Source organism: Gracilinanus agilis, chromosome X (genome assembly GCF_016433145.1).
Source record: "Gracilinanus agilis isolate LMUSP501 chromosome X, AgileGrace, whole genome shotgun sequence".
In the NCBI taxonomy this organism is placed as follows: Eukaryota; Metazoa; Chordata; class Mammalia; order Didelphimorphia; family Didelphidae; genus Gracilinanus; species Gracilinanus agilis.
The window spans coordinates 63,500,651-63,527,206 of NC_058136.1; the positions used below are offsets into that span (position 1 = coordinate 63,500,651).

Consider the following 26,556-nt stretch of genomic DNA (forward strand, 5'->3'; position numbering starts at 1 on the left):
TCTGCCTCCTCCTCTCTCCCTCTCTCTCTCTCTCTCTCTCTCTCCCCCTGTCCCTGTCCCTACACCCCCCCACCATCTCTCTCTCTCTCCCCTCCTTTTCTCCAGCTCTCTCTTTCTCTCTCTCTCCCTCCCTCCCTCCTCTCATAGATATAGATAGATAGATATCATCCTGAGCAAGTGCTTGATCTCTTTGGTGCCCCAGGCAACCAGAGAATTGCTGGTCTGCATCAGTGCTGATGAGATCACTGGCCCCAAACTGAATTATTTGGAAGCTTTCCTTGACCACTTCAGGCCTAAGGATACTTTCCCGCAACTTCTACTCTTAGTTCTGCCCTCTGGAGCCAAGCAGACCAAGCCTAAACTCTCTTCTGTGTCATTTGTCTTTCAAATATTTGAAGATAACTCTTATGTCCCTCCTTCCAAGTCTTCCCCAGGCTAAACTTACTTCACCATTTCAACCAACTCACATAGTTTTCACTGGATGAATACACAAGGATTTCACTGTGAAGGATCAGTCATTTCCTTAGCATGGAAACCGCCCAGTGTGGGAACAACATATATCAGTGATGTTTCTAGTAGAGAGTTGCCTGAGATTTGTGTGGGTAAAATGACTTGCCTAGGGTTAAACAGGTAGTGTCAGAGATGAGGTTTGAACCTACGTCTTCTTGGCCCATCCACTCCACAAGACTGCCTCTTGCAGAAAACCGTTGGTGTTATTAGAAAGATAGAAGGTTAGGTTCAGAAAAAGCACTGGGCAGGTTCTCAAAAATAAGCCAGTATTGTTTCTTCCTTTTCCATTCTGGGCCTACGTCATTATTCATCCATGTCCCAGATCATTATCGAGGCTTCAGTATCCAAGTCCACAGTGGGCAAATTCTATGAGTCACTTGGCCAGCTGCATATCATAGTCTGAACAACGGGCGTTCTTTATCCACCTGGTTTTTCCTGTGTGGATAGTTAAACTGAGCTTCTTTGAGATATTATAGATCTCCATAAGGCAATGCAATATCATAGGGCTTGATGTAATCAGCAGAATGTCATCCTCTAACAACATTTTAAAGACTTTAATGTCTGTAGGGAGTCCCTCTTCCATTTTGACTCTTGCCATCTTCTATGATAGTGGCAAGTCCCTTAGAGGGAAGTCTACTTATTTCATGCCTTACTTGATACTTTTGCTTGGCAAGGAGTTGAATAAAAATTTTCCTGTGGTTCTCCCATAATGCATGATGGGGAGAGAGATACCTGGTTGGAGAAGAGCCTTTGAAGTGCTATTTCGTTCTATCACAAGTCTCCAAAGAAGCTACTATTACAGGTCACCCAAAGGGCAATGGACATGGCGGATATGATCAGGCTGTAGCATTTTACTGGCAGCTGTTCAGGAGAAGTGATGATAAGATATTGAGGGAGCAAGGTACAAAGGAAAGAACAGGTGAGCCAGGCATGTGAGAGCAAGGGATAACTAATAGACAGCCTGCAGTTCTCAACTGGTATCCACCCCAGGTTGAAATTTTGACCAAGTCTCCCAGCATGTCAAGTGGATCCCCCATGGAGGACTTGCCGAGACTTGTCTGGGATGAGATGAGGAGGTCTGGGATGAGAAGCCATTGATAGATTGTGATCTCTGCCACATCAATGAAATTATGGAGACCCCACAATAATCATAATGGAACCACATGCCTTTATTGCTTCTTATTACTGCATGCCAGGCACCATATCACCAACTTGATTCACTGAGCTTGTAGTCCATCTTTTCAAATGAACTCTTTGTTGCCTAGCCATGCCTCCCACATCTTATATTTGTACAACTTAAAAGAGTCTATTTTTTTTTTGATTCAAGCATAAAACCTATCAAATCCTACCGAATTTTATCCTACTTTGGCCCAACACTCTAAGTAAATTTAATTTTAAAATATTTTTATCTAAGGTTTTATTGTATCAAAAAATGCAAAAATCATTCTTAGCTCATGTGCTATACAAAAACAGGCAACAGGCTGGAATGTTGGCCCTTGGCCATCGTTTAACACCCCCTACTCTAGCCTTTGGAGATATTTTTGATTCTTTCTATCCTCTGACATACCGGCTATCCCTCATAGCTTTGCAGTGTTTGGGCCTAACACCCAAAAAGTCCTTAAAAAATGTTGCCAACCCATTGTGCTTTCATCTCAGTCACTGATAAAAATATAGATAAGCACAAGGCTAAGCACAGATCCTTGCTGGGTCCCTTTACTAAAGGTCTATTTCTAATTGGATGTCAAATCATTAATGAGTACTCTTCAAGTCCAACTACTCAACTGATTTTAAATCCATCTGGCCCATATCTAAATTCCATAATTTCCACAACAATAACAAGACCCACTTTAAAGCTATTAGTTAACATGTATGTGCATAGTGTTATTAAAAAGCCAACAGAGCTTCAGTATTCATTTTCCCATTTGATCCTCTCTAACATCTAAAATAGGTCTTTTTTTTCCAAATAAAAACCTAAAAAAAAATAAACTGCCAAAGAGGAAAAAAAATAAAATAAAATAGGTCTTTTTGATATTGTTATACCCTTTTGTGAGTCAGGAGTTCAAATCCTGCTTCTGACATATACTACTAGCTGTGTGTCCCTTGGCAAATTTATATACCAGCTCTTAGCCTTATCTTAGTCATCTGTAAAATGGGGATAATAATGGAATCACTCCCAGAGTGATCATGAAGATCAAACAAGATAGTGTATGTAAAGTGTGCTATAGAAATGCTGGTTGCTATTAAGTTCAAGTTGAATGACTTGCCTATGGTTACACAGTGCCAAATGGGAGACGTTAGCAGGTCTCTCTTGACGCCAAGTCCAGCACTCTTTCTACTCTACTAGCCTTCTTCCACATTACTGAAATTAGATGCAAAATCGAGTAATACATTTGCATATAAGTAACATGTCCCAAAAGTCTGGGTGCAGTCTTAAGCTATTAAAACTATCAATCCTTAAGACTTTTGGGCCACCCTGCATATTAAAGCCAGTGAAAGGTATGTATTTGTCATTGAAAGTGAAGTTATAGGTAGAGACTTTTATTATTGTTGCAGGAAAATTAAATAGTATAATTCTGATGCCCAGCTTCAACCGTTTCTATTGCTTCGATGGTTTTCCTCTTCTGCCCCATGGCATTTGAGGAAGAAAAAGAGCAGGTAGCATCGCTTAAGCTCTGTAACCCTGATGTCTCCCCATATCTCTTGGGAGTATCATTTGGGAACTAAAGCGTGAAAGGGACATACATGTGGAGAAAGTGTCAGTTTTGCTCCTGTTTACAATATTCGTGTTAGCTCCAAATTTCTAATGGAAACCTAACAAAAATGCAAGGACTTTCCAGGGACAGATCTTAGATATTTGTTAGCTCTCTGTTTGTTAGGCGGTGGTCCCATGCCACCTTGCATGACTAAGTTAGTCGCTGGGATCCTGGCATCTAAGTGAAACAGTTTCAAATCTGCTAAGGCAGATGTTCAGGTAATTGAAAAAATTCATGTTCTTTTGTCATCGTGTGCCTAAAGTGAAGATTAATGTTTGGCACCACATCCAAGAGGCTCATGAGACTGGAGACTAGAGTGCATGTAAGGAGACCTCATTATATTAGTTCTAGATGAAGTTACTGAAGGGAGAAATGACTGAGTCATACAATGAGAGAGCAGGAAGGGACCTGAGAGACCATTTTTTGTTTGCTGTTGAGTCGTTTCAGTCATGTCTCGACCCCATTTGGAATTTTCTTGTAAAAATGCTGGTGTGGTTTGCCATTTCCTTCTCAGTTCATTTGACAGATGGGGAACTGAGGCAAACAGGATGAAGTGATTTGTCCAGGATCACCCAGCTAGGAAATGTCTGAGGCTGGATTTAAACTCATGAAGATGAGTCTTCCTGATGCTAAGCCCAATGCTCTAGCCACTGTGCAGCCTAGTCCCCCTAGTGAGTTGGCCAAATAAGGGAAATGAAACTCAAACAACTTGTTCAAGGTAACAAGTTAGTGGCTAAAATTGCCACAGAAACTAGGTCTTTTGACTGCTTGTAGCCTAATGGCCCCTTTGTCACAAGGGATCAGGTTTTCTTAGCTTTCCACTTCATGTTTTAAGAACAAAGGTGAAGGAGATCCATTGATTGGGGAATGGCTGAACAAATTGTGGTATCTGATGCTAATGGAATGCTATTGTGCTGTAAGGAATGATGAACAGGAGGATTTCAGAAAGAGCTGGAAAGACCTCCATGAACTGACGCAGAATGAGATAAGCAGAACCAGGAGAACATTGTACACAGTAACGACAATATTGTAGAATGATCAGCAGTGATAGACTTAGCTACTATCAGCAATACAATGATCCAGAACAATTCTGAGGGACTTAGGACAATATTAGATTACTCATAAAAATGAACATTATGGAAAATTAATTTTTTAAAAGGTGAAGGAGATTTTGCCCCTGATCTCCTTCCCCCGTTTGTGATAGTCTTTCATTCATTCTGTGATTCATTCCCCAAATATTCATTAAGTACCTACTGTGTGCCAGGCCCTATGCTATTCACTGGGAAGCAAAGTCAAAAACAAGTCATTGACCTCAAGTAAGTAGAAAACAACAGGCACACAGGTAAGTAAATATGAAATAAATACAAAGTAATTTCTCAAGGGGAGAGCTCCAGAAACATGGGAGGTAAAAATAATCTTAATGGAGAAATCAGTACTTGAGCTGACCATTGGAATTCCAAGAGATGGAAGGAGAGCAAGTACATTCCAGGCAGGGGGCACAGCCAGTGCAAAAGGATGTGATGGGAGACGGAATATCACACATGAACATTAGTAGCAAGTAGTTTAGTTTGGCTGGCAGTTAGAGTGTCTGAAAGCATAAGCCTAGAAGGGTAGGCTTCCCCTTTGGGCAGATCACCCATAGAACTTGATTATATAATTTGGCAATGTACTTAATATTCAGTATCCAGATTCATAGCTCTCTGTTGGTGTCTTTTCTCCCTAAAACTCATTAAGTTCTTTAAATGCATGAACTATATATATATCTTATGTCTCCTTTGCATCTCCCCCAACAAGAAACTATTCTGCAAACAACGGACCTTTTAGTATTGACTTCAGCAAATTTGACTCACTTGGAAATGGGTATGTTTCATGTCAATGGCTTATTAACGGCTCTTTTTTCGTAGCTCCATTTAAATTTAACTCTGTTATAGCTCAATGAGTTACATGGACAATTAATCATGTATGAAGGCACCACAGGGAGTAACATCTGCTTTTGAACTTTCTTTGTGTCAAAAGGCAGTAGAGCCTCACGTTACATAGAAAACCTTACTGAAGTAGTGTTTGAATAGCATGTAACCTACCCAGTGAGGTGTATCAAAAGTTCATTCTGTGCTAAATAATAACTTTAGCTTGAGAGTACTGAAATTTAATTTTAGTTGCTAATTTCCACATTTAACAGAGCAAATTTTAGCAATATAAATACCATGTTGGTGCACTGAAATTCTTCCAACTCTTTGTAAGGTTGGAATGATGCCAAATATATAGGGAAAGAGTTGGTTAACCTCATGACTAGAGAAGGTCAGGAAAGCTACCACTGAGTAGAGGCTAGAGGCCTCTTTTCCCCACATGCCCCTCCAGCTAAAGCTACCATATTTTAAAACAGGGAGGCATATATCTAAAAGATTTCCATCTTAAAGGTTAAAAAAAACAGCATCTTAAAATTAATTAAATTATTAAATTAAATAAGTGATTAAATAAGATGCACTATGGTTAATTGGCTGGTCTTAGAGTCAGGAAGCCCTAGATTCAAGTCTTGAATCTGACACATGCTGGCTGTGTGACCGTGGGCAAGTTACTTGACCCACCAAGTGCCTCAAGACACATCTCTATAGACTTTGCTATCTGTGTCAGTGAAAGGAGTCTTCTCTCTCTCTCTCTCTCTCTCTCTCTCTCTCACACACACACACACACACACACACAGAGAGAAATGTAAATTTTAGGCTTTTAATTAGCTGAGGTCAATAATTATAGACTCCTGAGGTATACTATATATAAAGGAAACCTTTCTATGACTGAGATCTTTTAGCTAAGAAAAAAATGCTTTCTTTAATGTGACCTGATTGATACGTGTCATTCCTTTTATATCTCATTTCTGTAGAAAAATACTGTTTTCCTAATTTTTGTTGAATATGTTTTATCACAGAGACAACTGAAAGCCGATGCTAAAAGAGCTATTGGGAAGCTTCAGCTTCGGGCTCTGAAACATGGAGACAAGGTACTTGTAATGCTTTGAATTACTATTACTACTTAAAGCACCATTATCAAGATTTTATACTTACTAAAGCATCCTAGATTTATAATATTTATAACATTTATAATAGAATAATGAGACATAGATTAATGGATAGAGGGCCAGCTGTATAGTTAAGATGGCCTAGGTTCAAGAGCCACCCTCTGTATTTACACATATATACATACATCTATGACCATGGGAAAATCATGTAATATCTCAGTGCTTTGGGCAACTCTCTGAGTCATTGGTCTTTATGGGTAGAGGAATTTTCCACATGAGGAGTTCCCTACACCAGTGAAATCACAGCTATGAACTCCAGAACAAAAGGATATCCTCATCTCCTTGATGCCTAGTGCTCGAACTTAGATGACAAATTTTTCACGGGGTAGAATAGTTAGTCCTAAGCTAGCACTAATGAATAAAAAGTTCCCCATTAGAAATTTTTCTAGAATTTCAAAAAAAAGGGCATACCAAAAGATCAAGGAAGGTTTTTATTTTTCATTTTTTTTATTGAACTTGGGAAATTTTATTTAATTAAGAATATTTTTACATGGTTACAAGATTCATGTTCTTTCCCTCCCCTCCCCCCACTCCTTCCCATAGCCCATGTGCAATTCCACTGAGTTTTACATATGTCATTGATCAAGATCTATTTCCATATTATTGATATTTGCACTAAGGTGCCCGTTTAGAGTCAATATCCCCAATCATATCCCCATCAACCCATGTGATCAAGCAGTTGTTTTTCCTTCTATGTTTCTACTCCCAGAGTTCTTCCTCTGAATGTGGGTAGTTTTCTTTCTCATAAGTACCTCAGAATTGTCCTGTGTCATTGCATTGCTGCTAGTAGAGAAGTCTATTACATTCGATTGTACCACAGTGTATCAGTCTCTGTGCACAATGTTCTTCTGGCTCTGCTCCTTTCACTCTGCATTAATTCCTGGAGGTCATTCCAGTTCACATGGAATTCCTCCAGTTCATCATTCCTTTTAGCACAATAGTATTCCATCACCAGCAGATATCACAATTTGTTCAGCCATTCCCCAATCGAAGGGCATCCCCTCATTTTCCAATTTTTTGCCACCACAAAGAGTGCAGTTATAAATATTTTTGAACAAGTCTTTTTCCTTATTATCTCTTTGGGGTATAATCCCAGCAGTAGTATGGCTGAATCAAAGGGCAGGCAGTCTTTTAACGCCCTTTGGGCACAGTTCCAAATTGCCTTCCTGAATGGTTGGACCAATTCACGGTTCCGCCAGCAATGCATTAATGTCCCAATTTTGCCACATCCCCTCCAACATTTATTACTCTACTTTGCTGTCATGTTAGCCATGTGAGGTGGTACCTCAGAGTTGTTTTGATTTGCATTTCTCTAATTATAAGAGATTTAGAACACTTTTTCATGTGCTTATTGATAGTTTTGATTTCTTTATCTGAAAATTGCCTATTCATGTCCCTTGCCCATTTATCAATTGGGAATGGCTTGCTTTTTTGTACAATTTATTTAGCTCTTTATAAATTTGAGTAATTAAAGCTTTGTCAGAGGTTTTTGTTTTAAAGATTTTTTTCCCAATTTGTTGCTTCCCTTCTAATTTTGGTTGCATTGGTTTTGTTTGTACAAAGCCTTTTTAATTTAACGTAATCGGAATTATTTATTTTACATTTTGTAATTTTTTTCTAACTCTTGCTTTGGTCTTAAAATCTTTCCTTTCCCAAAGATCTGACAAGTGTACTATTTGTGTTCACCAAATTTAACTTATATTCAAGTCATTTTTCTTTATATTCAAGTCATTCACCAATTCTGAGTTTAACTTAGTGTAGGATGTGAGATGTTTATCTAAACCTAATCATTCCCATACTGTTTTCCAATTTTCCCAGTGGTTTTTGTTAAATAGTGGATTTTTGTCCCAAAAGCTGGGATCTTTGGGTTTATCATATACTGTCTTGCTGATGTCACTTACCCCAAGTCTATTCTACTGATCCTCCCTGCTGTCTCTTAGCCAGTACCATATTGTTTTGATGACCACTGCTTTATAGTACAGTTTCAGATCTGGTACTGCTAGGCCACCAAGGAAGGTTTTTAAATCAGTGCCAAATATTGCTTTATTTTTTACCTCTTTGGTGGACCAAATGGTCATGAAATGTACCGGTAGATATCTATAATTGATATCAGAGCATTCTCAGTGGGTAGGGAGCAGGCTGGAGAGAGGAAAAGAATTTAGAACCAAAATTAAAAATTAAAAAGAAAAGAAAATGTTAATGGTCTAGTTCAGTGTTGGCAAAGTATTGGCACGTGTGCCGGGGCTGGCACAGGGAAGCTACTCCATTCCCCCTCTTCCCAGCACCCGAGGACATTTTTGCATGCCCCACCCCTCTGTCCATCCACCCAAAGCTAGGACTTCCTTCTCTCCACTCTCTGGGATAATGTGGTGGGGCTCACAGGCAGCTGGAAGTTGCAGTTTGGGTACATAAACTCAAAAACCTTCACCAGTGCTGGACTAGTTGGACTTTGGTGATACTTTCTTTTGTTTTTATTTTCCAGAAGTTGTGACTGTTATACAAGTTATATTCTGATTTTACTATATAATCTAGTGATGTTTTTAGAAATCAAAATTAATAAATATTAAAGAAATAGAGAAAAGAATACAATTCATTTGAAATAACAAAAGGTCTAAAATCTTAAGAAAAATGGGAAAAAGTAGGAAAGAAGAAGGTTTGGTATTACCCAACCTTAAACACTTTTATGAAGCAGTAATCATAAAAAGTTCTTGATACTGATTAAAAATTGAAAAGTAGACAAGTGGAGATATATAATACTCCAAATAATACTCCAAAACTATCAAGCACAGCAATCCAATATCCAATGAACCCAAGAATACAAGTAGTTTACTTGAGGAAGGACTCTCAGGAAATCTGGAAAGCCACTTGGCAAAAATTAGATCTAATATAACATCTTACATGACATACCACAAAACACTCTAAATAGACACGCATGTGACCTAAGTACCAAAAAATGATTCTTTTAATCATCATTAAAAGAAATATACATATATATGTATATATAAAAAGATATCTTTAAAGCTGTGGCTAAAGGAAAATTATTCACCAAGCAAGATATATATGTGAACATATAAGAAAAAGAGACAATTTTATTATATACCCAAAAAAGCTGTTACAAAAACAAAATCATTACATCTGTTGGGGAAAATGTCTTTGCGTCAACCCTCCGATAAAAATCTATTATCTAAGATATACAGGAAATTGATGCAGACATATAAGACCAGATGAGCAGGGTGCTTTCAGAAAAACCGGAAAAGACTTACATGAACTGATGCAAAGAGAATCGAGCAGTACCAGGAGAACAGTGTATACAAAGACAAAAATAGAGTATAATGACCAACTGTGAATGGTATTTTCAGCAATACAGTGATCCAGGATGATTCTGAAGGACTTATGATGAAAAATTCTATCCTTCTCTAGAGAAAGAACTGAATGCATATCAAAGCATTACCATTTTTCATTTTTTGTGGGTTTTTCTTTTCTTTCTGTCTTTTATCATATGACTAATATGGAAAATGTGTTTTGCCTAACTGCACATATATAACCCATATTGAATTGCTTGCCTTCTCAAATTGGAGGGAAGGAGAGAATTTGGAAATCAAAATTTTAAAATACAAATGTTAAAATTTGTTTTTACATGGGGCAGCTAGGTAGCACAATGGATAGAGCGCTAGGCCTGAAGTCGGAAGGACATGGCGTTCAAATCTGGCCTCAGACACATCTAAACTATGTGACCCTGGACAAGTCACTTAACTCCCATTGCCTAGCCCTTGCTGCTCTTCTATCTTAGAATTGATACTAAGACAGAAGGTCAGGGTTTTTTTTAAAATTATTTTTACATGTAATTTGAAAAAAAAAGTGTTTTTTTAAAGGGGGAAAAATATATAAGACCAGCATCAATTCCCAGTAGTCATCAAAGGAGATGAACAGTTTAGAGCAGAAGAAATACAGAGTACTAGCCACCCTATGAAAAAATGCCACAAATCACTAATAATAAGAAAAATGGAAACTTTAGACTCTCTCACCCACAAATTTGTCAAAGATGATAAAGGATGAAAGAAGTTGGTGTTAGAGGAGCTGTAGGAAAGCAGGCATCCTAATATGCTACTGGAGTTGGGAACTACTTGGTCCAACTGATCTGGAAAACCCTTTGGAAGTATGCCAAAGAAGTCTGAATACAATACTGGGTTTTACACCCAAAGGAGTCAAAAACAGAGGAGAAAACCCCATTGTATATTTATATATATTTCAAGTCATGGTATCACATTTTTGTTTTTTTAACCCTCACCTTCTGTCTTAGAGTCACTACTGTGTATTGGCTCCAAGGCAGAAGAGTGGGAAGGGTAAGGCGATGGGGGTGAAGTGACTTGCCCAGGGTCACTCAGGTAGGAAGTGTCCGAAGCCAGGTTTGAACCCAGGAACTCCTGTCTCTAGGTCTGGCTCTCTATCATACACTGAACCACCTGGCTGCCCCTTTTAGTATCAATTATAAGACAGAGAAGCAGTAAGAGCTAGGCAATGGGGGTTAAGTGACTTGCCCAAGGTCACACAGCTAGGAAGTATCTGAGGACAGATTTAAACCCAGGACCTCCCATCTCCAGGCCTGGCTCTCTATCCACTGAGCTGCCCCCCTTAGTATCATGCTTTGTAGTAGTCCCAAACTTAAAACAAAGTGGGTGATTCATTGATTGAGAGAACAATAAGGCACACTGACCTTAATAATAGAGAAGGAAACAACAAAGATATCAGACTTCAAATCAATGCAATCACTGACCCTTATGGACTCCAGAGGACTGACTATGAACCATCTTCTCCTTTTCAGATGAAAGATGGGAGGCTCTAAAGACATGCATGGTCAATGTGTCATTTCATTTGGCTTTGGGGAAGAGAAGCAGTTTTAGGAAATGATAGTGAGGATTAAAAAGAAAATTTAAAGATAACGACTATCTCTACAATTTCTCTAGGAAACCGGACCTGATGGGGACAGCTGTGCTGTGTGCATTGAAATATTTAGGCCGAATGACATAGTCCGTATCTTAACATGCAAGTAAGTTGAATTTTCTTTTCTATCTTGGATGATGATTCTTGGGTGGTGCGTATACTCAAGGGGGGACAGGTGGGAAGGAATTGGAAAAGAGGGTAAGACAAACTGCCCTAATATATAGACACACCACCACAGCAACACTCTAGTTAGCTAAAACTAGAGTCAAAGTGAGCACCCATGAGTTGAAGAATTACTGGGAAATGCTAAGCAATCCTGCAGTATATGAATGGCATGGCTTCTTTTTTTCAGTAAAAAATAGCAAATAGCAGAAATTCCGATTCACGAGATGAGCTGGGTGAGCCGGTGCAGACTGGAGTAAGCAGAATTAGAACAATAAACACAATGACTACATGAGCAGATGACTGAAGGGAAGCTAAACTCTGAGTAACCAAAGGGTCAATTGAAACTTGGCAGCGATCTGGCTTCCCCTCCTCACAGTAAAGAGCCAGTTCTCTAGTAGGGCCAAAGGGTGTACATATGCCTAGACAAGTGTGTTAGACCTTACTAGTTTTTCTTGGTTACAAGGGAGGGTTCAATCTGGAGGAAGGAGAGGATTTAGTTCCCCACCCACCCACCCACCCAGATGTCTGTGAGATAAAGGAAAAAGTCCTCAGTAAAAAGATGTTTTAAAAATAAAATAAAACACACAAAAAATTCTTTAAACTAGTTGGATATGGGGGCTGGGCACTATTTTATCAAGATTTCTAAGAAATAGAAAGATGAACAGCATTTTCTTTCCCTGTTCTTTGAATGTAAGTATTCTAAATTACCACTTTTAGCTGAAATACTTTTTTTCTAAGACTGCCAAAAGTAGGAATCAGAGTCTCTGGCTAGTTTGGCCATTTTCATTCATTTATAATTATATATATGTATACATATATACATATATATTTCTTTAAAAAAAACCCCTTTACCTTCTTTACTGTGTATCAGTTCCAAGACAGAAGAGGGGTAAGGGCTAGGCAGTGGGGGTCAAGTGACTTGCCCAGGGTCACACAGCTGGGAAGTGTCTGTGGCCAGATTAGAATCCAGGACCTCCCATCTCTAGGCCTGGCTCTCAATCCTCTGAGCCACCCAGCTGCCCCCTTATATTTGTAACCTTTCTTCTTTCCTTGATTTCTTGGGCAGCCTGTGGGAAGCCTTTAGATCCCTTATCAAAATGATGTTTTTAAATGCCTAAGATATAGGTGACTATAAAGCAAGCTAAATATACTGAAATACAGTTTTTTAAGTTCAAAGTTAAGAACCTTTGATTTAGCCTAACCTCCACCTGGGACAATATGGCAATATACTGAAAAAAGAGAGAGCACAAAAGTTAATAAAACAATAGCACTTATATAGCACTCTAAGGATTGCAAAGCACCTTACAAATAAAATCTCATAACAGCCCTGGGAAGGAGGTACTGATGGGGCAACTAGGTGACACAGTGAGCCAGATCCAGGCCTGGAGTCGGGAGGACCTAAGTTTAAATCTGGCCTCAGGTACTGCCCAGCTGTGTGACCGAGGGCAACAACCCCCATTGCTTAGCCCATGCTTTTCTAAGGAGTCACAGAGTTGTTACTAAGATAGAAATAAGGGTTAAAAAAATGTAGGTGCTATTATCCCTGCTTTACACATGAGGAAACTGAGGCAGACAAACATGAAGTGACTTGCTGAGGGTCACACAGCCAGTAAGAGTCAGAGGCAGGATTTGGACTGAAGTCTTCCTAATTGAGGCCCAGTATTTCATCCACTATGGCACCACCTGGCAGTCCATCTAAATGTTCACTCTTATTATTCATATAATATACACTGAAGTGGCTTCACGTTATCAAGGAAAGGCCCTGATTTACATTTCTTCACAGCTCTGAGGACAGTTTATCTTAGCCCTCTTTTGTAATCATGTCCCATCCATCTTCAACTGTTTCCAGTTGCAAAAAATGTAGGTACTTAAAGATTTTGTTATCCAAGGGGTCTGGTAGTTACTTTACAACCAGGGAATGATGGGTCAGTTGCCTTGTACAGAGTAGCCCTAGATTAGCCTTTTTGCTAGGTTGTGAATGAACAACTCCTTCTGAAGCTCCGGGGAAGGGTTTTTGGTTGTAGGACTTGAAGGAAATTTTCCAAGTTTACTTGGGCACCTCCGTAGGTAATCATGCAATGGCAGACAGCATTATCACATTAGAGAATGTGTTCCGAGGGGAGGAGATGGCAGGTAGGGAGTACACACCAAAGGAAATGATAATGAAAGCTAGTTTGAATGTTTAGTAACAGATGTCGTCGGCAAAGTACTCTTGAGTTTGGGCAAAGGGCATTGAATGAAGTCATATTTCTTTTCGTCATGCAGCCATCTTTTCCACAAGACCTGTATTGACCCTTGGCTCTTGGAACACCGGACTTGCCCAATGTGCAAATGTGATATCCTCAAAGCTTTGGGAGTTGAGGTAAATCTTAACATTTTGTGTGCCAAGGAAATTAAGGGATTTGCTTCAAATGGACTTGGGCTGCAAAGAAAATCACACCTTTATTCTTTGTCTATCTTAAGTATGAGCCTTGGACCACCTGTCTTTGATCAAATGGGAAAACCTTGAAATGACAAAGATCCCCTCTGATTTGCTCCTTTCCTTCTCCAAGGGAACGTGGAACATTTTCCTTAGTTTTATTTGTACAGAACCTTTTTAATTGAATGCATTGCATATTATCCGTTTTGTATCTCACAATGCTCTCCATCTCTTGTTTACTCAAAAATCCCATCTATAAATCTGATAAGTAATATGCTGTTTGTCCTCTTAATTTGCTTTCGATGTCTTCCTTTGTACCTAGGTCTCGTATCCATTCTGATCTTATCTGAGGAAATGGTTTCAGATATTGTTCTCTATAGCATTTTACTGGTGATCTGAGAGTGTGGTGGGAGCCAAGTATGGTATTTGCAAAAGATCTGAGATGGGGTTCTAACCATTTCTTTCTCACTCACCAGCCTAGCTAATTTACCTTCCGAGCCAATTTTCTGTCTTCTCCTATTCTTATCCTCTGCGGACACAATTTTCTGGTTGATTATAGTGCATTTAGAAGTCTTTCATTTGATGAATAAAGAAAAGATAATGATGATCATTTGTACACAACATGAAGTCTAAATTTTTTTAATGTTTGTCTGTTCTCTGAGGCTGATGTGGAAGCGGGGACTGTGTCCTTCCAAACCGCTGGCTCCAACCCTAACATCAATGGATCGCCAGAAACTTACTCCCCTCGTGAAGATGACAGCCACAGCGAGACAGCCTCTTCTGGGTATGCTTCGGTCCAAGGTGCAGACGAGCCACCCCTGGAGGAGCGTGCTCAGGCCCAGAGCAAGTATTCATTCGGATTCCTTCTCAAGCATCAGAGAGGCCCCCACAGCAACTCACTCTATACTGCATACGCTGCCCACTAACCCCTGCTTTATGGGCGCATGCCATAATTTTTTTTTCAATTGGAGAGTGAGCCTAATGGGAAACACCCACCCCTACACACACACACTCTCACACACACACACACAACAATATGGGAGACTAATTGAAGACAATTGAAAGATCACCATTTCCACCATCACAGCAAGAGCTTAGGTTTATTTCCATGGTGACAAGCTAGGCTTTCCACAGCACTCTCTTCCCTCTCTCATTTGAACCCTCATAACAAAGCTGGGAAAAAAGAATTATTATCTCCAAGGAGATAAAGACAGTAGAGGCCAGGGAAGCTAAGCGACTTGCTCTAGGTCCGACAGCTCCTCGGTGGCAGTCTCAAACCATGGTCTTTTGACTCTTAAATACAGTGTTGTTTCTCCTCCATTGAAATGCCAAAGGAATTATTATGAGGTTCCTCTAAATGAGAAGAGCTGCCCTTCAATGTCTTTCAATATTAGTTTACAGGTCCTTAACTATGTGCAAGAGAAATGTGTACAGAGAAACTTTTACTTTAATCTACAGGAGCACCTCCTATATGCCAGGCACTGTATTTGATGCTGGGGATACAAAGATGAAATCAGACACGGGTCCGTGCTCTCAATCAGTCCATCTTTTTTGGATAGTCTTTTTTAAGTACCTACTATGTGCCAAGCAGTGTACTAGGTACTGAGAATACAAGTACAATGAATACAACAACCCTACTCTCAAGAGCTCATACCCTAATAGGGAGGCAAGAGGACATGTCCTGATGTGATGTGCTGGGCCTCAAACAACCTGGCCCTTCACAAGGCCTCTACTGAAGGCCTGTCCAGCTTGAGAAGGCCCACTGGATGTTGGACTCTGTTGGTATAGCCTTCAAGAGGCCAGGTCCACATCCACATCCTAATAACACATGGGTAGAGACCTTTATTGAAAGCCTCGAATTACTCAGATTAAGCTGGTTGGATCTTGGAATTCTGAGATGAAATAGCTAATGGACAATAAGAGTTACAAAGCCATCAGATAGCCTTTTATATAAATCGTTGGCTCCCCTATAAACATTGATGGCTTCTTCTAAATGCCCTATAGAAATTGAGCTTGAAGACATTACTGGAAATACTGCCATAGGAGCGAGTGTTTCTACTTCATCTGATTTTGCCCCTGCCCTATTAAAATGAATGGTTCAGCTCACTCAAGTAAATTGCATACCCCTGATGATTGTTTGACTTCCCAACTTGGGAGCATGGCAGGCATAAAAGATGGGGCACAGAGAAGCAAAAACGGGCAAGGCTGGACAATTCTCTTGACTGATATTTTGCAAGCTCCACATACTATTTAATCAGTATATTTTTTAAAAATACTTTTTCTCTGAAATGATGAGATAGGACTGTTTGGGATTAGACCTTTGATTTCATTGGTGTAAAGAAATTACGATGAAGTAACCCCTTTTACCCACGCAGGTTGGCACCCTCTTTACAATTTACTGTCTTCGAAATTTTCCAGGGCACTGAGTACTTAAGTGACTTGTCCAGAGTCACTTGAACCCAAGTTTCCTAGACTCTGAGACTGACTCTCTAACTACTGTTCTATGCTGCCTCTCACTAAAACTCTGAGATTTATTTACAGCTTATGGGAATGAGCTGGTTTGACATGGCTGTTTTCATCATTGTTATCTGATTTTGACTGTGTCCTATAGAGAAAACCAGATTTTCATGGAGGATATGCAGAGAACGAGAAGAATGGGTTATGTTAAAGTGAGGAGGGCAGTGAATGTTTGGTCCAGATCTGGTATAAACAGTTTCTATGACCTTCCTTTCTGAATCTCCAGTTTGGGTGCCTTGCACATAACGATGCATGTCTCGGGCATTCAGTTGGTAGAATTTATTCCCTGTATGCTATCGGTCTCACGGATGTTCATTCAACAAGTATTTGCCTTTGAGCCATAGTACTTGACCTCTTGAGAGAGCAGAGAGAAAAAATGTCACAGTCCCTGACTTTGGGAGTTTGCAGTCTAGGTGGAAAAGCATTCACAAAATGTAAAAGAAAAAAGTGCATCATAATGTATAAATCACATGTAGTACTACTGAGAGGGAATCATGGAATAGGAGGAAAAGAAGAAGGAAGCAAGGCATAGTATGGTGTACTCTGGTTTGGGGAGAGCTAGCGAGGATCCCCTGTACTCAGATTTTGCCCAAGTCATCCCTGGAGTGATGAGCCCCTCCCGAGAAGATAATTCTGAAGTTAGAAAGGGAGGCAGTTATACAAGGAATTGTCTAAAGAGACCAGTCTGCGTGCTCAGGGAACTCCTTGGCCAGATTCTGAGCTTGAGAAGGACATAGACACCATGTGGGAGCAAGAGCAGCTATAAAAGCTGTTCAGAAAGAGCTCAGCTAGCCAGAAATGCTAAGAAGACAGGGAGAAGACTTTTTAAGACTTCTTGGAAAAAAGAAGAGGATCAATGACGAGCTAAGACCACTGCTAAGGGGGGGAGTGGGGTGATAACTGATGGCAGAGAGAAAGCAAAACTGCCCAAATCTGATTTTACTTCTTTTTTTCTGCCAAGAACACTCAGAATAAACATGACAAGATGGTGCATACCGAGTTAAAGGCCAGCTAGTGAGAGAGTACCCAATTGCCATCAATGAGTTCAAGCCACAAAGGCCAGGTAGACTACATCAGGTTATTGATTTAGACTTAGAAGGGACCTTAGAGGTCATCATCTAGGCCAACCCACTCAATTTAAAGATGAGGAAACGGAAGCCAAGAGTTGTATACTGACATGTCTAAGGTCACATAGGTGGCAAAGCTAGAGTTTGAATCCAGGTGCTTGGCCCAACCCAGCACAGTCCTGAAAGAACTGGTTGGTGTAATCTGTTATCTGAGGTCCTGGGTTCAGTATCTTTGAAAGAGAGCGTGGAGAACCAGAGGTACCATAGTACTGGAAAACAAATGGCTCAGTCTCCAGAAGAAAGGTAAGAGTTAGTGAGGTTGTTATAAAACATGTTCTCTTAGAAATGGTTTTTGAGTATCTAGAACAGGGGTCGGCAACGTATGGCTCTTTTGAGGGCCAGAGATGGCTCTTTCTGCAGGAGCCATAAAGTCCTTTTTTTTTTCAGGCTCTGTTACAGGAGCGGCACTGTGAGCACTGTACGGCTCTCACGAAATTACATTTTAAAAAATGTGGCATTTAGGGCTCTCACGGCCAAAAAGGTTGCCGACCCCTGGTCTAGAAGAAGAAACTGATCACTGAGAGCCAAGATGGCTTCATCCAGAATACGTCATGCAAGACTAACTTTATTTTCTTTTTAACAGGGTTATTATAAGACTGGAAAGTCAGTGGAATGCTATCTAGACCAAGGATTTCTTAACTTTTTTAAGGGTCTTAAACCCTTTTGGCAGCCTGGTAAAACCTATGGACCTTTTTTCAGAATCAAGTTTTAAAATGCATATGTTTCCATTTAATTTGAACAAAATGGTAAACTAAGGCAGATCTCTGAGCAAGATAACATTTTTTAGCAGAAGTATGCTACCTGTTGATAATTGGGTCAGTGGCTTATTTCCATTCTTCCCAAAGATTCCACAAAGACAGCTCCCTCTTTATAGGTTTTAGAAAGTGCAAAACAAAGAACAGAACAGGGTAGATGCCATCATAAGATTGAGTATGAAATGATGGGTTACGGAGCTGAGGTACAGGGAACAACATGATTGGTAGGAAGTTTGGTAATGAGAGCTATCAACAACCCTGCTTCTCATGAGACTAAGAAGTGTTCATTGTTGGAATCCAGGTGCAAGATTTTTGAACAGCAAACCAGACATCCTTGAAGGATAGCTTGGTCTGAACCACGTTCAGAGACAAAAGAACCATGACTTAGGCAGTTACAGGACAAAATCAATTACTTGTATGTAGGATGGATAAGAAAATGATACAGGATTAATTTAATCTTCTCACAAAGAATAAAATACAAAGACTTGCAAAGGAAACCAATTATACTGAAATACAGTCATCAAAATATAATTTTCAAAAACCACGAATTCATGAACCCCAAATGAGAAACCCCTGAACAAAGCGTCTCGTGAACATGAAAGAAAGAGTGTTGAAGAAAAATTCAGTATTCCATATTTCAGCCAAAGTCTCTTCGAGACAATTTATTCCTATGTAATATGTCTATCTGCTTGGAGAGAGGCCCAAGCAGGCAGATTTCCCCCTGCTAGTTGCAATTCTCTCTGACCCAAGCGATGGCTGCTTGTTTTTTTAGAGTACTCATGAAAGAAAATACAAAATGACTCTATCATGAAAGTACATAGTTTATTCTAGGATTTTTGTCCCCAGACCCATTTACCCCTATTTAACTACTGAGGAAGCCCTCTTTATATATACAAAGTGATATCCTTCTTAGTTGGAATAAACCAGGAGACATTCCCACTCTTAGTTGAGTTACAGGATTAACAAGATTCAGTCTAAGTTTCAGGGAATTATGCCCATTCTCAGAAATTGAGGAAGTCTTTTCTTCAAAGAAGACCGATTGGGTCTTTGTCTTAGTCTTTGACTTAGTGTCCAAGGACACTGTCATCCTATTTTTTGCCTTAACATTTTATAACACAGTTGAGACCTTGGTGGTGTACGTATGCTTCCACAAACTTAGATAGGACACATTGGTGAATTTGAAACTGGTCAAATGACCAGACTCAAAGAATAGTCATTTCTGATTTGATATCAACAGAGTTGAGCTATCCAGTACAGCGCCCCTGGGAACCTTTCGTATTTTACTACTTAGTATTTTTCTCAAGAACTTAGATATATGGCTAGAATCAATCAATCCAAAAGAATCTTGACAGGAAATTGAATAATAAAAAATTTCTGAAAACTTGGATTTAAAAAAAAAGAAACATTACAAGCACAACAAGCAGCAACCAAATGATGTTTCTTAAGCCCAAATCTGACCATGTCACATCCTTAGCCTGCGAATTCCCATGGCTCTCTGTTGCTACTAGTATCAAGCCTTTTTACAGCCTGGCTCTGTCTTTCCAGCCTCCCTGTATTGCTCCCTTTCCCACCTTCTAAAATCTAGCCAAATTAGCCTTCTCTCTCTCTGTGCCTCACTCAGGACATTCTCTCTTCCATCGCCACACCTTTGCAATACCCATTCATTGCCCATGCTTAGAATATATCACCTCCTCACAGCTGCCTTGTAGAATCCTTCCTAAGGCCTTCAAGACCCAGTTCATGCATCACCCTCTCCCTGAAGCTTTTCCTGATCTCTCCCAACTGTTTTACTCACCCTCCCCAAACTCCCTTGTATTTATTTTGCATATATTCATTGTCTGTACTTACATATGTGTGTTTTTTGTCTGCCCTTATAGAGTGGAAGCTCCGAAGGGGCAAGGATTATTTCATTTTTTTAATGTGTATCTCCAGCGCTTAGCACAGTGTCTAGCACGTAGTTGACCCTTAATAAATGTTTGTTGATTGATCAATCAGAGTCCCAGGAATGCATGTCTATATAGCCATTCCTCTCGGAAGGATCTGGGCATTTAGTGGTCTGAGTCAACAGTGAGTTATAGCAGCCAAAAGACCCAAATGCAATCATAGACTGCCTAAAGAAGGACCTGATTCAGGATGAGAGGAGATAATCAATAGGCCTACCATCCTACAGCCTGTTCTGACCACATCTATCTGGAGCACCGTGTTCATCTCTAGCCATCCCATTTTGAAAAGGTCACTGAGAAAATGGAGAGTGTCCAGAGAGGGGCAACCAGGATGGTGAAGGGCCTCAAGTTCATGCCATATGAGGATCAGCTGGAGAAACTAGGGGTATTTAGCCTGGAAAAGAGGAAGGAATAATGGCTTGCTTCAAGTATTTAGGTGAGAGTTGCAGAGAGGTAAGTTTAGGGTAGATGTCAGAAAAATTTGCTAAATTTAGAACTGTCCAAAAGTGGAATGGGGAAAAGTCCCAAGTTCCATAGGACCCTAGAACTAAAGCTGGAAGGGGCCCAGAAGCTATGGAGTCCAACCTCCTCATTTTACAGAGGAGGAAACCGAGGTCCAGGGAGGGGGAGGCACTTGTGTGAAATCCCCCACAGCCTTTAAGAGCTAGAGCTAGAAAGGACTGCAGAAGCCAGAGAGTCTAGATCACTCATTTTATGGAGGAGAAACTGAGGCCCAGAGTAGGGTGTTCTTGTCTTATTGAGTAAATAGAAATAAGTAAAGAGAAGAGTCAGAATTTGAATTCAGTTCTTCATCAAATCTAGTGTTCTTTCTAATGTACTTATATAAACAGGATTCTCTTTTTTTAAATATAGGTCAGACTAGGTGACCTCTGAGTTTCCTTGTGTAGCACCTAAGGAATCACCTTACTTTCGGGCCAGGTTTCCAGGAAACGGCTACCTGAGGGCCAAGGTTCTGCATTGCCACGAGCCCCAACCTAGGTTTACCTCTCATAGTCTGTTGAGGATCCAAGTAGTATAATGCAAAAGCACATCATGAAATGGCATAGTAAGAGAGATAGACTAACACACCTCTCACAAAAACACACACCGTCAACGAGAAGAGTGGTACGTGTAAGGGAGGGCTCACCACTGGTGGAAGGGTAACACAGAGCTCTCATGCTGCAGGGTTGGTGATTTCTTCCAGGGGCTTGTGCTGGGCCTGCTTCTTACTGGTCTCCACTGGACATGTAGCCTCCAGTGAATATTCTTCTGCCTGGATTCTGCCAGCATGTGGCTGTGCTGCTTTTTTGCTTCTAGCTTTAGTTGAATCTAGAGTTCACTTTGCTGCTCTCTCTTAATTCAAAGCCAGGAGACATACACATACACATACCCTTCTTTTAAGAAAGCAGCCAATTGGGCCTTAGATCAGCAAAAGTCCTGAGGGAGAAATGATCTCAAACTTTCTTTACCTTTCCTATTTTTCCTTTCAGGATCTCCAACAGGAGATTCTCCGGCCCTGACAGCCAGCTCTTTAGAACCAAGAATGAGACCCTTCTAGCTAAGAAGCTCTTGCCTTCCAGCTCCAATCTGTCTTCAGACTCTTCTTCCCACTGCTGGGGCTTTGGTCTTGCTCCTAGTTAGCTAGCTCTCTCCCTACTCTTTATCCACATGAGGGCTATTAACCTGGGTTTCCTGGCTGCCTGGTTTTCTAACTCCAAGCCCCCCAATCAATCAACAATCATTTATTTGTTATCATCTCTTTATTGTCTCCCATGTAGATGTTTCATGATACTCTCACGATTTGGGGAGAAAATAAGAAAGGCCTCTAGCAGGTTGGGTGGAACCTCTGTGGCAAACTTATGGGAGGAACTAGATCAGGTCTCTCAGGATAGGCAGACGCTGATGGGTTGCCATCTGCATTGCTGGAGGGAACTCCTGAATGATGCTAATGCAGATCCATTTGGATATTTGAATCTGTACAAGAGCTGGAGCCAGGAAAAGGCCCAAGGGATGAATCTAAGCCCAGGGGGCAAGACCTTGGTCTCTTCTACCTACCTGCCACCCTCCTAGCCCTTCAGATGTTGTTACTGCCAGCCAGGCCTGCAGAGGCTTTGAGCTCCCCCTTAAACTGCCACTTCTTAAGATTGGAATTTGGCAAGTAAGGGAATGATCAGAGGAAGGTAGGATTTATCAGGTAAAGTCTCTTAGAAATGCATCTTCTGTTTGATCTTAGATCAAGAAAGAAGGAAAAGCTGAAAACCCCTTTCTGGAGGGTGACAGAGGATTGTCCAGAGGCAATCTAATTTCTTGGATGAAATTTAAACTACTCTGCCTGGCATCTAAGGCCATCCTGAAGTTTGATTCCCACCTACCTTTCCAGTCTTATTTCCTATTCTTCCCTATTCACTTTGGTGAAGTCTCCAATCAGAAAGAATTCATTAAGCACTTACCATGTGCTAGGCACTATGCTAAGGGCTTGGGATACAAAGAAAGACAAAACAAGTGGTCTCTGCTCTCAAGGATCTCACATTCTAATGGGGGAGACAAGAAGGGAATAACCAAGTACACACAGTGGAAATGGAAAGTAACCTCTGAGGGAAGGTGCTACAAGCTGGGGGCACCAGGAAAAGACCCCTGTAGAAGACAAGATTTGAGCTGAGTTTTAAAGGAAGCCAGAAAAATTAGAACTGAGGATGAGGAGGGAGAGCATTCCTGGCATGAGGGATGGTCAGTGCAAATATCCAGAGGTGGGAGATGAAATTTTGTGTATGAGAAACAGCAAGTAGGCCAAGGTAACTGGATCCTAGGGTCCATGGAGGGCAGTCAAGTATAGGAAGGGGCCAGGTTATGAAGTACTTTTAAATGCCCCTAAACTACTAGCTGTTCCTCAAATTGATTATGCCACTCCTATCTCACTGTCCTCCCACAAGCTTTATTTCAGGCCTGAATCCACTCCCTCCTCAAATATACCTTTAGCATCTTTCAAGGCTCTCCTTAGGTGGTACCTCCTCCACAAGTTTCCCCTAGTTCCCCCCACCCTGAGTTGTTAACAAAATCTCTCTCCTCAAATGACCTTACATTTACTTGCCTGTGTGAGTGTCAGATGGATCGTCAAGGTACCATGTAAAGACCAGGAACAAGATAAGGTCTTTGAGGAAATATCCTCCAGTACCATGTAAGATCTTTGAGGGCATGGCCGGCTTCCTTTTTTGGTTCTATGCGCAATGCTTTGCTCGACATTTGAGTTGAATTTGGGAAAAGGAAATACTTAACCTTTGGGGTAGTTTTTGGCAGTATCTAACTATGACATGGTCCTAAACTTTTCGTTTCTTTCCAAAGCTGATCATCTGCGTCTAGTCAACCACGACGCAAGTTCTGTGGCAGTGGATATCCTTCCCCAGCTTGACAACCCCGCATTTGAAGCAGATGAGCTAAATGTTCCTGAAGCTCCCATTCATCAAATTAAGTCATGAAATGTGTACTGATGGAAAACTTGAAGCTTTGGTTCAAGATAGAATTGCCAACCAGAGTACATTTTGCTAGTAATGACCTGGTTTAACATAGCAGCAGGAATACTGGAGATGTTAAGATTATTTAATAGATCACGCTTAAATGGCTCATAATATTTAACCTATTAAACTATCTCATTTTCCACCAGCTCATGTTAACACTTCATAGGGAAGATTCCTCTCACCAGTTTGTGATGGAGACTTTCAATGTTCAGGAGAGCTTTTCAAAGGATTGTCTTTGCATTAGCAACAATTTTCTTAGGGAAAAGTTTGCGTTGAACTATGGAGCAGCTAAAATGACCTTATGGTAGTCCTTTGCTTTAATTTTTTTTAAATCTGTTGGAGACCAGAAAGACATCCACTTGTCTCCAAATAGTCCTGTTGATCTGATTTCAAAATCAATGCAAACATTAGATAAATAACTATTTAATGAAATGCCTGCTTTAGCCACATAAATTAACTTGCAAATTCAAATTCAAGCGCCATTTAGTAATTTTGGATTCTCAAAAGCAGGTTAAACAGAAATTCACAAGTGAGATGTCTGTTTTCAGACATAGATGAACTCCTTACCAGAATTTGGAAGAATCTGGCATATATTATTTACTAGCCAAAATTTTAGTAGAGATAAAAGCCCTTGGGGAAAAAAATCAGTCCATTTCTGCAAGCATTTGAGTCACATGCCATGGGCCCATTTTTAAAAGCACACTATATAAATTGGCACATAATTTTAGATGTGAATGTAGGAGAATATGACAATCTGGCTGATACATTCATTTTTGTCTACAAGAATGAATCTACAAAGTGACTTGTGAAGAGTGTGGTCCTTGGAAGTGGTGACATTAAATTTCACTTAGCTGAATTGAAATTGCAGGAGTTGAACCACAATTCTTTAATGTAGCTATAAGCTTGTTAGATAGATTTTCTTGAAGTTTGCAGGAGAAGGGAGAGGATGCCAGGTGCCTTAAATATAAAGTTTGCTTCATCCACCAAAGCTAACTAGTGATACTTCAAAATGCACTTTATTTTTATTCTCTGTGGCTTATCTTTTACTTTAAGATATTTTGCTTGTTTTTAACTGCCCCCCCCCCTTCCCAGTACTGACGCTTGCAGAATTTCACCAACTAACGTATTTTGTTTGATGTATTTGAAAAGAATGAAATCATCTCATTCTAACTTGGATATTGTGATTGAAGTACTGTAAATATGTTCATGATTTGTATTGACTTTCTTGGAAACTAATGTAAATAAGATAATAAAAGTCATGCATATTAAGTGGTTGTCTGTGCCTTTAATGAAAGGAGTAATCTTATAATAAAGTTCATATCCACAATTCAGGGTTGGAAGACCAATCACAATTTCCCCACACAGAAGCCGAGAAGCCTAGTTGCTTGGCCAAATTTTCCATTTAAAACTTTGGAGATGTTTAAAATGAAATCACAGATCTAGACTTGGAAGTGACCTCAGAAGCCATCTTAATCCAACCCCCTCTTTCTACAGATGAGGAAACTGAGGCCCAGGGAGAGTCTTGCCCAAGGTCACACATGGGATCCTTGAGCTGGAAGGGACCCCAGAAACCATCTGGTCGAACTTCATTCTACAGATGAGGAAACTGAGGTGCAGGAAGGGGAAGGGACTTGCCTATAGTCACATATATGGTTGGACAGGGACTCAAACTCAGGTTATCTGAGTCCAAACCTAGCACTCTTTGTACCTATGAGATATCTGTTTCTGGTAAGAGATAACTTTATAATGGGTTTTGATTAAGGAATTTGAACCCTAGGTGACCCACTTTCCCAGGGCAGCATCCCACCCCCAGAACAGAAATGCCTTGAGTCCCTAAAAGCTACTAGCATTCCTGGTGGTAAGGGAAACAGTGAATCAGAGAAAGATTGGAGATGGAGTAGGGGTAGGACTCATTGCCATCTGGCATTACTTCCCTCATGAATAGATGTTTTTTATGATAGACACAAGAAATTAGAGCAGTTCAGGTAAGACCTCCAGGTTGTTACGTATAATCCTTCAGCAATAATCATTTTTCCCTCTCAACTCTTTTTGTTGAGCTGTATGATTATATGCCAGAAACCCCTTGGACAACTGACTACACAAGTACAAATGAACTTGGCGAATGTGTACATACATATGTCATTTTAAAACCATTAAATTGGTTTAAAGTCTCTATGAAAACAACACCATATTTGGCTTTTTCCTCTGAAATTACATTTTCATATATCTAGTTTGCTTAAAATAGGATCTACCCACATCTTATCAACATTGTAATCACTAACGTCAATATTTGAATGAGTCCAAGATTTCATGGAGTTACTCAGTAATAGTGCAGATCACAACTCATCTCATGTTTCAATAGAACTATCATCCCATAGGACAGTAATGGTGAACCTTTTAGAGCAGTGATTCCCAAAGTGGGCGCTACTGTTCCTGGTGGGTGCTGTAGCCATCCAGGAGGGTGGTGATGGCCACAGGTGCATTTACTTTCCTATTAATTGCTATTAAAATTAAAAAAATAATAATTTCCAGGGGGCTAAGGAATATTTTTTCTGGAAAGGGGGCAGCAGGCCAAAAAAGTTTGGGAACTACTGATTTAGAGGGATGGGTGATATCCTTAAGTGTGTGAGGAGACAGGGAGGGGAGCAGCCCAGCCCTGAGTCCCTCTGGTTTTCTAGTAACAAACTCTGGCAAATTCTGTGGTGGGGCGATTTCAGGTGGGCGTGCCCACAGAGAGGGCTCTGAGTGCTCCCCTGGTACGCATGCCATAGGTTCACCACCATGGCCATAGGACCATAGTGGGATCTTGGATCATAGATTTAGGACTGGAAAGAACCTTAG

The 26,556-nt window shown here is 40.3% G+C and overlaps 1 protein-coding gene across 1 annotated transcript in view; it reads left to right on the forward strand.

Moving 5' to 3' along the window:
- The window catches only part of RNF128 (ring finger protein 128), a 40,883-nt gene extending 15,899 nt beyond the window's left edge, over positions 1-24,984 (forward strand). Inside the window, exons 4-8 of the mRNA XM_044682877.1 lie at positions 6,187-6,258; positions 11,301-11,383; positions 13,708-13,804; positions 14,524-14,704; positions 23,543-24,984. Coding sequence (XP_044538812.1) covers positions 6,187-6,258; positions 11,301-11,383; positions 13,708-13,804; positions 14,524-14,704; positions 23,543-23,676 — 567 coding nt within the window. The 3' untranslated portion in view covers positions 23,677-24,984. The remainder of the gene's footprint in view (positions 1-6,186; positions 6,259-11,300; positions 11,384-13,707; positions 13,805-14,523; positions 14,705-23,542) is intronic.
- Positions 24,985-26,556: the final 1,572 nt, after the last annotated feature.